The sequence below is a fragment of the Anopheles cruzii genome, chromosome X (assembly GCF_943734635.1).
Source record: "Anopheles cruzii chromosome X, idAnoCruzAS_RS32_06, whole genome shotgun sequence".
Taxonomy (NCBI): Eukaryota; Metazoa; Arthropoda; class Insecta; order Diptera; family Culicidae; genus Anopheles; species Anopheles cruzii.
In genome coordinates this window covers 617,409-631,204 of record NC_069143.1, presented here as the reverse complement: position 1 = coordinate 631,204, position 13,796 = coordinate 617,409, and the positions used below count along the sequence as shown (strand labels likewise).

At 48.0% G+C, this 13,796-nt stretch overlaps 2 protein-coding genes across 2 annotated transcripts in view; one reads left to right on the top strand and one right to left on the bottom strand.

Moving 5' to 3' along the window:
- Positions 1 to 422: 422 nt before the first annotated feature.
- On the top strand, positions 423 to 1,929 carry LOC128271276 (glycine-rich selenoprotein-like). Its single transcript, XM_053008736.1, has 3 exons — positions 423 to 562; positions 633 to 717; positions 830 to 1,929. Exons 1-3 carry the CDS (start codon positions 544 to 546, stop codon positions 987 to 989), a joined length of 264 nt encoding a protein of 87 aa, XP_052864696.1. The 5' UTR covers positions 423 to 543; the 3' UTR covers positions 990 to 1,929.
- The window catches only part of LOC128271268 (chitin deacetylase 1), a 14,520-nt gene continuing 2,014 nt past the window's right edge, over positions 1,291 to 13,796 (bottom strand). The window contains exons 2-7 of the mRNA XM_053008725.1: positions 9,111 to 9,205; positions 6,976 to 7,087; positions 6,604 to 6,731; positions 4,931 to 5,073; positions 2,398 to 3,003; positions 1,291 to 2,328 (exon numbers count right to left, since the gene is read on the bottom strand). Of these exons, the coding sequence (XP_052864685.1) occupies positions 1,965 to 2,328; positions 2,398 to 3,003; positions 4,931 to 5,073; positions 6,604 to 6,731; positions 6,976 to 7,087; positions 9,111 to 9,205 (1,448 nt within the window). The 3' untranslated portion in view covers positions 1,291 to 1,964. The remainder of the gene's footprint in view (positions 2,329 to 2,397; positions 3,004 to 4,930; positions 5,074 to 6,603; positions 6,732 to 6,975; positions 7,088 to 9,110; positions 9,206 to 13,796) is intronic.

The window sequence follows — 13,796 nt, the reverse complement described above, 5'->3', positions numbered from 1 at the left end:
TGCCAGAGATCAGCTGCCTATCTTAATCCTCCGGAACGCACTGTGTGGAATTTGTATGCCATAGGCGGACATATTTGGTTTTAGGACGAACCTACGGACTTCTTTCAACGTTTGTGTTTCCTTTGCATGTGTTTTCATTCAACTCAACAGTTTTTGTGTAATACATGTGTTCAAGTATGATAAAGAACCTGTTATTGATCCTCGTATGATGATGACATATCATTGCTCGAAATAATTTTTAAAATCATACATTTTTAAAATAATACATTTTTTGAATTTTCTAGCGTGAAAAGAGCCATCTATTGAGACAAAGGGAAACTTTTAAGTTCATCAACTTAGTGTTCATCGGTGGTTCATCGGCGTTCATCAATGTAACTCCTTGTCGTTTTGCAAGTAACTCTGTTTTGACATTTGCTTTTTGTTGCATTACGATAACAAAAATTTCGTCTTACGAATCATCACGTACATCATGGAAGTTGTAAGCGATCTGCACAAATAGGCAGAAGAGGATTAGCTTAGTACCAGTGTAACATTTTCTTTAAAATGGTTTACATATCAAGAAGTACGTAAAATTGTTTTTCACTAACCATGACATTAACGATGCGACATGTTCTGTTTTGCTACCGTTTCAGATGGTACTGTGCGGGAATCCCAACCTTGGGGTGTTGATCGCATCAAAGGCCTCATTATGGGGTTTTTCAACTTCATTCTGATGTTGTAAGTACACTTTTCACGCACTTTTTCCTGCTGATCGAGTACTAACGCTGCCATTATTTTGTTCCACATTTTTTTTTATATCTTCGGCGATATTCACCCTGCTACATCACAGTTTCCGAACAATGCTCGACTTCAATCTTGGTGCTGGATCGGAAGGCCGTGACGGCCATCGAGGTGGTGGTTCCGGCGGTGGCGGCCCTCCTGGACCACCGAGACGCCCAATTGGGCGCCCAATGACGCTGTCAGACTGCACCATTCCAGGTGGTGGATGAGCGCGGTAAAGTGTCAAAGGTTGAAGTAACGTTCGCCTTTGGCACCGTAGTTTTCAGCACGCAACCGTGGTGCCCGTAGGTTCGACCTACGTATGACGGGCAAGTTCTCAACCTGTGCTACCAAAAGGCGGATTTGTCTCGAAGAGGGTTCCACGGTTTCGTCGAAGATGCATGTTTCTTCCATTGCGGACAAGCATCTCTTCCGTTCTTTTTCAGTAAAAATTTCTTTCGATTTCGTTTTCTAAACCTGTTTATTGTAACTACGAGCTGATCGGTTTATCAAGAATTAAATCTTTTCATTAACTAGAACAACAGCAAAACTGTGGTCGGCCAGGTGTGTAGTTCTTTCTATGAAATTATATAGTGCGTAGTGATACAAATAACAGCAATGCAAACAAAAAAGCAGTTACTCGTTAATTTTCGATGTTATAGAAATTTTGTGAGGTTTTAATCGCCCTAAACCAAAATCGAGGTCAACTTTACAGGGCACGATCTTGAATGAAAATTTCAGCTAAAACGATAGACCTTATCTATGGGAGCGGCGAACGGTCATGTGTAAGGGTAGTCGAGCTTCCGAACATAATACCACTAATCCTCTTCTGGAGATTTTCTTCTTGCACTATTCCATTCGGATTCACCGTTACAACTGTGTCATACGTCGGATTTCTGTGTCATACGTAGGATTCGTTAGAATGTTAGAATCTCATTCGAATGGGAAATGTATGCTTTAATTTTTTATATCTCCCAGAGGGTTGGGTTTTGTGGAGGTGAGGGTTGTTGCCAATCGCTAATTGTAATGCTCGGAAACATCAATCTGCCAAAGCAGTAATTTTCTCCGTCGCTTACCGACTGGGGTGGTAGTTGGTTCCAAAGAGGATTTAAATATATGTGTGCTCTATCAGAAAGTTCCAGAAATAAGAAATTGGCATTTCAGAATAGCCCTCCGTGTGGGCCATTTGATTACTGCACTTTATTCTACTTTCGTTCCCCTACATCACCCTGGTCGCGGCCAGCGGCGCTGCCACCAGCACTACTGCTACCACCTTCCGACTGGTCGATGTAGTTGTCGCGTCCAGGAATGCCGGAACCGTGCGAATCTCCCAGCCACGGATAAACGGTCGGGCAGTCGAAGCAAGTTTCCATGTAGCGGGTGTCGCTAATGTTTGAAGTTGGTTCCTTGAAGGCAAGTGCACACTTGTTCGACAGATTGCACGGTTTGGGCGTTTGCATAGTTTTGCTTTTGCAGTTCCATGGTTCGTATCCGCCCAGCTGCTTGTTCGTCTTCGGATCAGTTATCCATGTTAACGCTTGTGTGATCGTTACGAACCAAACGTCCGGCCTGTAAAGAAAGAAAGATATTAACGCGAAGAAGGGTAACGCACTATAGCGAGCAGAATGGTTCGCTTACAGTGTTTGTGTCCAGTCAAGAAACTTGTGCAGGCCTTTCTCAAGCTCCTTGATCTGAAACCAATTCGTGTGAAACGGCATCATGTATGGGGCCTTGTTCTGGTAGTAGTATCGCTCAAAATCTTCCTGCAGCCAGGCAAACACATCTTCCGCATCGTGGTTGTGCAGCACGCACTGGTCCATGTATGGGCAGTGGCCGCCCTCGTAGCTCTCAACGAAGTGCGCATTTAGTGGCACCTCCCAGATGCCGGGGAATGACTTCGTTGGACAGGTGCCACTCTTGCACTCGTGCGGAATCTTATAGTCCAGCGTATACGGCCACACCGGCACCGGACTGGGCGGAACGCTGATCGAGCTATCGTAGATAAAGCCAAAGTCTTCGATCACCTTGTACTGCGTGTTGCGACCGGGTTTCAGGAATGGCGCCCGCATTCCGTTAATCTCGTTTGCCGACACGTTGGAAAAGTGCTTCAGGATCGAGCGCATACCGATCATCTCACCGACCCATTCTTCGTAGCCTTTGTCCTGCAGGCCCATTTGCAGAGAAATCGTTTCGACAGCAATTTCATGGGCATCGTTGGCGAGTGTCTGGATCTGCTGATAATTGCTAGAACGATATGTGCGAAGTTGGCGAGTGTATGAAAGCAGTGTAGTATGATGAAACACACGATTTAGACCGATCTGTAGACCTGTTTATCGACTACTGCTTTTTTTTCCATCTTTGAGGAACGAACTAAGCCGTTTTTCTATCTGTATATATATGTATGAGCATGCTGTTAAGGAATTCAAGTGAAGCTGAAGGAATTACATAACATTTATCATTTTATCGGTAGGGATCAACGCCGGATCGCCAACGGAAGCGATCAGAGTTTTTTCCGAGCATAAGTATTGCGGTTTTATTCCTGTAAGTGCAATACTTGTAACGTTTCTGCTCGGCAGTTTTTCGGCATTCCGGTAGTTCATCTCTTTGTCCAACTCCGGCTGGCCGGCGGCATCCGAACAGATCAGAAAGAATTGAACCGTTGGTTAAAGGTGAACACATTTTAAGATAAATCTAAAATTATGCGGATCCGGTGAGATACTGCGGACGTTTGATAGGGATGGGGAAGCGATGAAAAATAGGGATGGAATAGAGTTTTGAATAGTGAGATCAACAGCATTGCCCACGTTGTTTTACATGAAATGAAAAGCAGGTAATAACGAGGGAGAAATTGTCCGTTTTTTACTCGAAAAGAAAGCGTCCGTTAATCTCGTTTCATGAAAACTATCAAAAATAACCAGCGCTAGCCGAAAACGCAAGCCGAGCGTCGTCGTGGAGAGAGAATTTATGGCACAATTTTTCATTTTTAATGGTGAAATAATGCTCACTTTGCTGATTCGTCTGCTAGCCACGTTTTACTCTTAGGTGAGGCTGGTCAGGATGGGAAGGATGAAAAGATAGGAGTGCACGGGCAGGGAGCACTAAGCGTTAACCATGATTGTTCGGGTTTGCACTCTGGAGTGTGTAACCATTTTTGTTGTTGTACTATCTCCAGTGTGCTGCCCCGCAATAGGTGCACTCTGTACAGCTGTTCTGGCCGAAAATCGGCCAAAAAGCAGGTGATGATTCAGCGACAAAATGTTATCAGTCCATTGGGAAGTCGGTGAGGCGGTGGTTATGACGCAAAATCGGCCACATATCTCAGTAATCCTTCTTGAATTGTCTGTTCCTCTTAACTTTATCGTTATGCAAGCAGTAAGAGAAACAAACACAGAAAAAAGCACTTAATGTTTTACTGCACCATCCGACACATGTTGCAGAGCGCCAACGATGGACGGATACAAGCACTGTTGCTACCTTCGACGGGATCAACAGTCGATCAACAGCGTAGGCCGACACTTCGCGGCAAGCAATTTAACAGTGCTCTAAAAAATCGCAATATTGGGCAGTGAATGAAATTAAATGCCGACATTCTTACGTGTCGCGAATTGTGTAGCAACACCGATAGGAATGGCCCAACTGATTTTGTGATAGCCCTAAGATTACAACGCACCGTTCAATCCAAGCCTTTTTCGCATAAATCACCGGAGGAATAAAGCCGATACCTGCGACACGGTTCCAGCCTCAGAATTAGATGTCCCTGTCATTCCCCCAAAAGATGGACACTGGTACACGGACATTGCTTAATCAAGATATCCGGGACAACCACGAATTTCCTTCGAACACACCGGGTGCTCTAAAGTTAGACAAATTCAAGATAAAGCTTTTACCGTAATGAATCACCGTTTACGCCCGGTTTTAGTTGCAGCGTATTTCACGTTCTCTTCGCATACCACGCAAGTGCGAAAAACTGTGCAATAGAGTTTCAGAAAAAAAACAGTCAAACGTTCAAATTGCAAACCGTTCGTCCTACGTCCTCCGTCGTGTGCATCATTTATCACAGTCACAAAGCTTAGCGCACGAGAGGACATTACATGCGGCACCTGCTTCACTATTGTTCCATCTCCGGCGGTTTGCAGTAGGGTTCTAAATTGATTACGTCATCGTGTCTTACCTGTACTCGTGCGAGATGAAGAAAGTTCCCTTAATGTCGCACCCGTTCGGGTTTTTGCGTTTTCCGTTGAACACCTTCCGGTAGTGTTCGTAGTTATTCAGATTGACGGCACCGTCGAAGGTGAGCAGAATAATTTGCGGGGTCTGTAAGGAATGAAAGTGAAGTGAAGGGTTAGCGTCCGAGCTAATTTAGTTTCACTTTTTCGCACCGAATTTTGGTTCATTATTTTAACTCTTGTCCTAAGCCCGTAGGCCCTCTGCAACGTAGAAAAAGGCTCTCACGGAGAACAAACCGTAAGCAAAATGTTCACACTTTTCGGGCGTGCTCTGAAGGAGTTGCGAGTTGCTTGAGGTTTAATGAAGGTGAACTAACTGCAGGGTGAACTATAAACATTTTATGCTGATTGCTGCAAATCGCGGAAATTGGGATATTGTTCTCTTTTCGGCAGCAAACAAGCGGCTGGCAACATAACTTCTCTTGTGAGAGGCAACAAATTGAATAGCAAAGATTTTTCCCTCCCACGCGCTCTGTCTCTCACACTTTTCCACTTATTCCCTCCCCAGTCAGCCAGCCAGCGTCGTGTTGTGATATTTTCTAGGTAAATGTCCGATGCAAACGAGCTGATAATCACGTTCCCAAAAGGTTCGCAAAACTGCCAACTGATTATCTGCCATATTGTCTGCATCTTTCCAGGGGTCTTAGGGGCGATCGTGGACTTCTGGCAGCCAGAAATGGAGGAACCTCGGAACCTCGGAACCTCGGAACCTCCATTCAATTCATTGTCGTCACCGTTGGCGTCGTCGCCGTTGCCGTCCTGTTGCTTAGTGCCAAGTGTCTCGATTACCGAATAAAGGAAGGCATTAGTAGCAGAAGTTGGCCCCTGTCCTCCACACGGTGGGTAGAGCTAGCTGAAAAAATGAGCATGGCCCGTTCGAATCGCCCGAACGAGAACTGTCTGCTCGTGTCATCATTTTCGGAACGGTGAGCAGATAATGAAATTACAAACCGAATCCTGCCCACTATAACCCCCTGACCCCTGGCTAGATAGTAAGTCCTGGTGTGAGTTCTGTGTTCCTCTTTTTGCTTTCGTGTGCTGAAAACGATTTCGTGTGCTCACGATTCCGCTATGACGGCGGCTGTATGTGTGTATGGGGGGGTTGGTGGTGGGGGAGGGAACTGCGTTTCGTTGCTGCGAGTCGCCATCGTATGGTGCTTCCGGTTCAACGTTACGGGAATGACAAGCCGTGCCCAGGAAAGATCGGGGGCGGGGGATACTACTTATTTTGTGACGACGCTTCGAAGATGTCTGCGAAGATAAGCGAAATCGAAAAGCTTCAGCCATTGGCCATGGCTTATAGATTTAGCTGTTAGGTTGGGACGGCTCGGCATGGTTTATTTGCCTTTTATGTGGTCTTTTTTGTTTTGCTTGATCGGTGTGCTCCTGTTCCTGTGTTTGTTTTGTCTTTTCTCTTTTTCCGCAACATGTACAGTTCAGTCCATTTTCCATGTTTGGCAATATTTTCCAATTTTTACATTCTGCTTCCCTGTTCCTAACATTTACACAAGCAAACACACACACACACATACGTTAACGATCAAAGAAAAAACCAAAGGGGAGAGAAATGTCTTTCGAACTACTGCAACAGCACGCCACGTTCAACAGAAATACGTACCTCTTCCGGATCTAGATCCTTCGGGATCAAGGTACCGTCCTTGTTGCAATAGCAGTACGGCAGTTCACATTCACTAGGGTTGCACTTTTTGGCCAGATCAATTGGAGATTCAGTGGTCGCTGCCGGTGCTGTATAAGGTGACCAACATCGCGATTGTGTGGCAGGCAGCAGAGACGATGGGGTATAGAGAAAAAAAAGGAACGGATTGATAGGATGGCTGGGTTACTGGCAATCTTTTGCGAGAATGAGAAACACGATGTTTGGCCTTTTTTGCGTAATATAGTACATTACATTATCCTGCGCTCGGTCGCTGGCTCTGTGCAATACGCTTCATTGGCCCAATACAATGTACGATGGAAAAACGCTACTTACTTGAGGCGAGCGGACCACATTTGGCTTCCGCCTTAAATGTGCAGTACTTCTGGAGATCATCGAAGTACAGACCGGACGGGCAGCGGTTCAGGTACGGAAACCCATCAACGCACTGTTTCCGTATGCGTTACCAATCCAGGGAGAATAGTGAAAAGGAAGAAAACAGAAAAGGAGTCAGTAAGTGGCAAGGAACAGTATGTGAAGAATCCGTTTATAGTATGTTTTATAACGGGGAGGCTGATGGTCAACGCACGGTAGGTATGATAATACATAATCATAATGCGTCATGGTATGCGGATACATAATCATTATCGTTTTTGCTGGTAAACCGCCTACCTTCATCGCGGTTGTCCTTCAAAAATCTACTCACAGCCTACATCCCGCTGTTTCTGGCCCTGTTTGTCTATTCCGCATTTTCTCTATACACCAGATATTCGAGGCAGTTCCGACGTCCGACACCGTTGTCAGCGTTACGGATGTTCAATGTTTTCAATTTTTTGTACTTTCATCTAATATTACGGCATCATGTGTGGTTTATGGACTGCCGTGTATTACGCGCCGTTTGTGTTGGGTGAACCGCTCTCTTTTTTCCGCCGTAAAAAGTCTGCAATGACTCGAAGTGCCCTTCGCCCGATGGCGGACAAAACGGGAGAACGGCATGCACTAGTGCGGTTTTTTTTTTGGCTGAAACCTATCTCCCTATCAACGGTGGTGAACGAAGGCCCGGCTACTTTCGGTAGAAGGCAGGGTGAGGACTATATCATTCCGGGGTTCCTGCTTGCCTGCGCTGCTGCCCCAGGATGTTGAGCAATGGTAATTATTTCCATGCGGATTTCCCGGGCTTTCGGATTTGCGAACTCTGTGTGCCACCACCACGAGCGCAGGCCCTCACAGAGGACCGGAGGCACACCGGACCAGAAGGGAGTCGGTCTGACCCCGCGGTGCACTTTCGGTCCGGTTGCAATCTGTAACATGTTTCCGGTAGGCCGTCAGTTTGAATATGCCTCAAGGGCGAGCCGGGACTAGCTGCTGATGTGGTGCGATGCTTCGCTACTTCCGTTACGCCGTGCCAGGGCAGCTGTGCTGATTCCATTTGGACTACGCTCTACGCTAATGCTGCTGATATTTCAATGCGATGGTTCTGCTGACCATGTGGTGTGCTTTCTCCGGGCTAGTTTCAAGACTTTAGCCCTTTTATCTACACATTCTCTAGCTATTGCTTAGCGTCTTGCTGCCCCACAAGCAGCACTGCTTCGACTTAGCCGATCCCGCTATGGGTACGAACGGCTTACGTCTGACTTTGCTGAATGCCTCCGAAACCCATCAACCCGGTACGTCATTCTTGTTCTCTTGTCTAGAACTTTTCGGTTCGATTTATTTTTTGTTTCGCCGTTTTCCAGCGGCGTACCTAGTGCGCCCTAGTGTGTCCCGACTGCTCACACGCACATACATTCATCTTTTCTGTGTACCGTAAACATCGTTGTAAGCTCATTGGAATGAGTCCATTTCGGGGCCTGGGCACGCGATTGCCCGGGATGAAGTGTTTGCCAGATGGTTGAACGCAAGGACTCATACGCTTATTTACATCACCTCGTTTGCCAACCCGTTTGTCGCAAGTACGGTTTCTCGGGCAACATCGCACTCGGCCTGAAATGGAAGCAGGTCGCAGGGACCGCGGCTAACCCAGAGTAATCGGGAACATTAATTATGGGGTTGGCAAAGGGTTGCCAAACTACGGTCGCTGACGTTGTACTCGAAATGAGGTAGCGTTTGGGAAGTCGTCATGATAGTTGTACGAAAAGTAATAAGAGATGATTGATGTGGGTGTAGCATCTTGAGAAGGGGGCAGGAAGTCCGATCCCACGGGAGAGAGAGAAGGAGGCTGCATTGGTTCTGCTTAACTGTTTCTGCGTAGTGTTGGAATAAATTTTTGAAAAAATGTGAGTCGTTCCTTGATCGAACTGTGGACACCCCCTGCAACTCTGTTAGGTTTTGTAGCTAATTACTGTAGGGCAAAAGTTGTTGCAAAACAAGCGAGTTGTTTTTAAGGTGTTGGAGTTGGAGGATGCAAAATTTGATCGTTTTACGGCTTACAGATTGTGATTGTGCGGATTGTGGTGTGCAGGGTTAGCTACCTGATAGAAACGGCGGCATGTAACGGGATCTGCGAAGTTACCGTTGCCTTGATCCGTGGGACATTTGAACTCCTTCTCGTCCTTATTTTGCTGGGCTGTGTGAGAGATACCGAGAAAACGGAAAAGGCTGAGTTAGGAAGCAGTTTGGCAGTTTTCATTTGTTCTTTCTGTAGTTCATTATTGTGCGTGGTTTCCGTGACAGTTCCGTAATGCTTGATTGGTCGTACCGGCCACGGCTGATTGCTAGCCAGTAGCCAGTGCCGAAGACAGCGTAATCGTTTCGTATCGCAATCGCAATTGGTGACACGCTTACTTTTCATTAATCTAGGCCACCATCTATGCAACTCAATATAAAAATAAGTGTTTCCCTATCCCGAGTTTCCCTATAACGATTATCCCAGAATCTGCTTGAGCCGTTCGCTACCGCACCTCGTAGTGATGCTGGATGTTGCCGCGACTTTTCTGCCAAAAGATTGCGAGGTTGGTACTATTATGCTAATGCAAAGCGGTTTGCCGGTTTGCGTACGGAAGGCGGTATTGTTGGCGGTGGGTGCTCTTTGCTATTTATGCAAATATCGGGAAAAAGCCATGATTTTGAGGTTTTGCCTTTTTCGCTCGACCGTTGCCCAAGCCGATGCCGACGAGGCATCAATGAGGTCCTTGATGCGCTCCGTAGGCCTCCGGCATTAAACCGAACTGAGTCGCATCGTTCAGGGTTACAAAAGTGCTGTGACACATAGCATAGCCCCGTATCAGCTCTTGGAGACATCGTATCAGTATGAATAATCATACGGTATAGATTAGCCCACAGTGCTGGAGGTTATGTGGTGATTGAAGGGGTGATCTCATAACGGATACAATGCTACTAAATGATACCTGTGTGTCTGCGTTTGTGTACCAAGGAGACAGGGAAGCTCTATCAGGATGTCGAGGAGGGCCCGAACGGAGCGCTCGAAGGGAAACTGTTTACGATCCATATTTGTTTTTCTCCCATTCACGTATGATCTGCCAGAGAGTGCCATCGTGGTGAGAAAGTGTGACGTAAGATGCTTAAGGAAGCACGCCCTTGGCTTCAGCAGACAAACACAATAAAAGAAAAAGAAAAAAATAGAGAGGGGCAAAGTGAGAGGGGGGGGGGGGGAGGCTGAGAGAAACAGAAACGGAAACCGATAGCCTAGCGGAGCGGAACATCCCGATGGCGTCTACTCATCGCATTGACATGATTTTGATACGATAATGGAGTGCACTCCTTGCAGGGTTATGGGTTGGCGGAAAGGTCAGAAAAACTCCGACCTTCTCTACCCGTCACACACCATCCCCACTGCTGCCAGTCAGCAGGTTGTTTGACAATATGGGCACAAGATGTGCGTAGACGGGCGCGCTTTCGCTTTCCTGCAAGGGGCACGGGAACGCTGGACGCTAGAAGCGAAAGTGGCACCTAATTTCACCGTCGCCCAAGACCGGTTTCCTGACCTTTTCCGATGTGTGTTACATAGCTCAGTCGCTTGGTGGGAGCAGCCTGGCTGGCTGACTGTCTGAGCTGGCTCTGGCTCTTCGATTTCGCATCGCACCATCGCATCTTGAAGGACGCATCTTGTACCAGGGAATCAGTACAGTCGGCTCAACCTAGTAACCAATAGACCTTGTACGTTCACCATATGCTGCCTTTTGAAAGCGTAGCTGAGGACGCCCGTGACAGTGTGTGCAGATGTCCGGTTTGAAACCAGAAGTACCTTTATTACTGATACTGATTTATTATTATTAGAACGAGCAAGGCACCGTATTAAGCACCAACTTAAAGTGTTGCACTCAGGTTACTGCACTGTTCGGTCGGTTCGAACTGACGTCTTTCGCATAGCATGCCATGCCGCCAGAAGCACCTGCCTGAGGTAGATCCAAAAAGACCCCGTAAAGTGCCTACAGTGACAGGTTTGAACTACTCTGGGCTAATGGTCTCCAATGGTCAAAGCCAAGCCAAGTCAATCAAAGTATTTTTGAAAAAATGCAATCAGCCGTAGCAGCTACTTAGCTCATTACGTTACCCGTTACCCCATACTAGTTGGTGGTGATTGCGTAATTCCAACACTCGATCGATAAGCAAACTGTATCGAACCGCCCATCCCAATTCGTGTGTGATTCATGATTTTTCCTTCTGCAGTCACTGGACGTGGTCGATATCGGAGAGCCAGTGCCTCGCTGGACAAAATTGAAATGGAGATGACAAAAAGGCGCACAGCCACAGGCACAGGCACATTGTTGCATAATTAATGTCGGGGCAAGTGTTTAGTGGCGGTCCCCCGCCCGCCCGCCAGTCCACCAGTCTTGGCGTGAAGGCGCAAAAAAGAACACCCAGCAACAGTCCTTCGCGGGGGGGGGCAGACCTCACCGCAAGCTCATCTAGTGTGTTGTAGCAAAAGGGGTTATGAAAGAGAAACTAACCGCCACACACATAGCGCGAGACAGGAAACCCCCAACACACACACACGCACGCACGCACGCAGGCACGCCCGATCACACACAGACACACACACTGGAGCGAGTACGTGTATCAGCCGCGGTGTCAGCGTGTCGGTGAGGTGGTAAAGTGCATTTTAGGGGTGCGCAGAGGTGCCGTGCTATGGAATGCAGAAATCGAAAGTGGTTTCTTATGGCGCGCGCTGCTTCCCGTCACTTTCGGGACCACTTTCATTACCCGATACTGCCGCCTCTCTCGCCGCGTTCATTTCTTCGTCCCTTGCCGCCCATGCCGTGCATTCGATCCATCATGTGAATGTCACTCTGGTGGGAGGGGGTTGGCCCGAGATGGCTGCCGTACGCGCCAGCTGCGCGGGACCGAGCCACCGAGCTTCGAGCTTTCTCCACCGAGCTCCGCAATCTCTGAACTCCCGCGGCCCGTCGATAATGGATTGCGATTAACTTCCCCAGCTTCCCCCCCCACACAGCTGTGCCGGGGGGTGGGGGCTCGGTACCACCATCATCATGCACCCCTGCACAACCGGAACCAGACAACGTGCACGTGACAACGGCAGCAAAAACAGGACAGGACGAATAGGCCACGAAACCTGCGGTGCGGTCCTGTGCGCCACACGGGACGCCCTGCCGTGCGGGGGGCGAGGTGTCGTAAATAAAAAGGAAAAGCACGCCAACGCATGGCACACAGGTCTGTAAAACGGATGTAAACATGAAATATGTGTCCTTTAATAAAGTACATTAATAATTCAAGAGCAGCGCCTGTGCCCGTGTGCCTCACCGATTCGGCTCCGGCATGCCCGCTAGTGAAAGAAAGGTTCGATGGAGGGGTAGAGGTTGTGGGGGGGGGGGGGGGGCGCGGGGTGGGTGGCAAAAGAGATGTGAGGTAGGGAGGGAAAACAGGATGCAAATTTTGGGGGACGGCGTGTTTTCGATGAAGCGACGGGCCCCGTGGCTGCCTCGTAACAGACAGGTTCCCCCAAAAGGCTGTTGTCCTTCGTCTAGTTTCCTCTCTCTCTCTCTCTCTCTGCTCGCCACTCTCATGCTCGGTCGTTATGATAACTTCAGGCTGTGGTTTTGGTTACGAGCTGTTGTGTGCATGCATGCCTTGCTTGTGCTCTCTACCCGGCCCGGGCCCCAGTAAGTGTTACCAAGAGTTGGTTTGAAAGGAACCGAAAGCTCTAAAGTTTTCTTCGCCTAAGGTACGAGTAAAATCAGCAGACAGGTTGCCGTTGTATTGTTCCGATGGTTTTTTAACCAACATTGTAAGGACTTTACTGTAAGGAAGGTGCGTTCGTGCTCGATAGGCAATTGCCTTCAGGTACGAGCACGAAGGATACGACGCCTTGGTCCGCTTGGCTTCTGTCGGTTCCTTAGGCTGCGTTCCTGTTGGTCTTATTGGTTTGCTGATCTCCGGAACGTGATTTCCCCTCCGGGTGAGCCGGGCCTCCTGCTACCCAACTCCTAACGGTTTAATGTCTTAATTTGCACACGAACGAGTGTGTGTGTGTGTGTGTGTGTGTGTGTGTGGCGGTGCAAACGTGCCAAAAGTAACTGAAACAATAAGTCAACCGGTTGATCGGTAACCTGACAAACACGCCTAAAAAGTGTGCTGTCATCGATTCGGTTGATTACCGTTATGTTATGTTATGGGAAAGCTGTTTCCCATTTAAAGCTTAAAAAAATGCATGGATGTAACGCATCAATCGCCGGGTTGGATTTAGACGACCCACGAACAGCCTAATTACACAATTTTATTACAGTTGAACTTTTAGACTTTCCGAGAACAAAGAGTGGGAACGCGTTTCTTGTATGTCATTAACCGTACCACCAACTATTTTTGGCAGAGGTTTTCTACATTTTAGCACATCCAGTTCGTCCCCAATGCATCCCTTCTCTGTGCAGCACCGCCTTGCTGTGCCTTGCTGGACAGATGGACAAAATTTTGTTGCATTCCAGCTATCGATTATCCCGACCGCCCTCTCGGCACTCGATAATTGTCCATCCCCCACCGGATTACGGCTTATCGGGACTCGGAGGAACCGCCGGACCCGGGTCAGTCGGTTTCATCACCATCGGATCAATTAACCACCTGGGATGAATTAGGGAGTGCGCTGGTTGACTCCGATAACAAACTCAGGCAGCTCTCAGCGACTAGACCGCCCGCCCGCCCGTGGTCCTGGTGCATCGTAACTCCCGAGACCGTTGACCCCGACA

Bases quoted from the DNA above. Each gene is read 5' to 3' on its own strand.
- LOC128271276 (XM_053008736.1), top strand. The intron at 718-829 runs GTAAGTACACTT...GCTACATCACAG, and splicing joins TTCAACTTCATTCTGATGTT to TTTCCGAACAATGCTCGACT.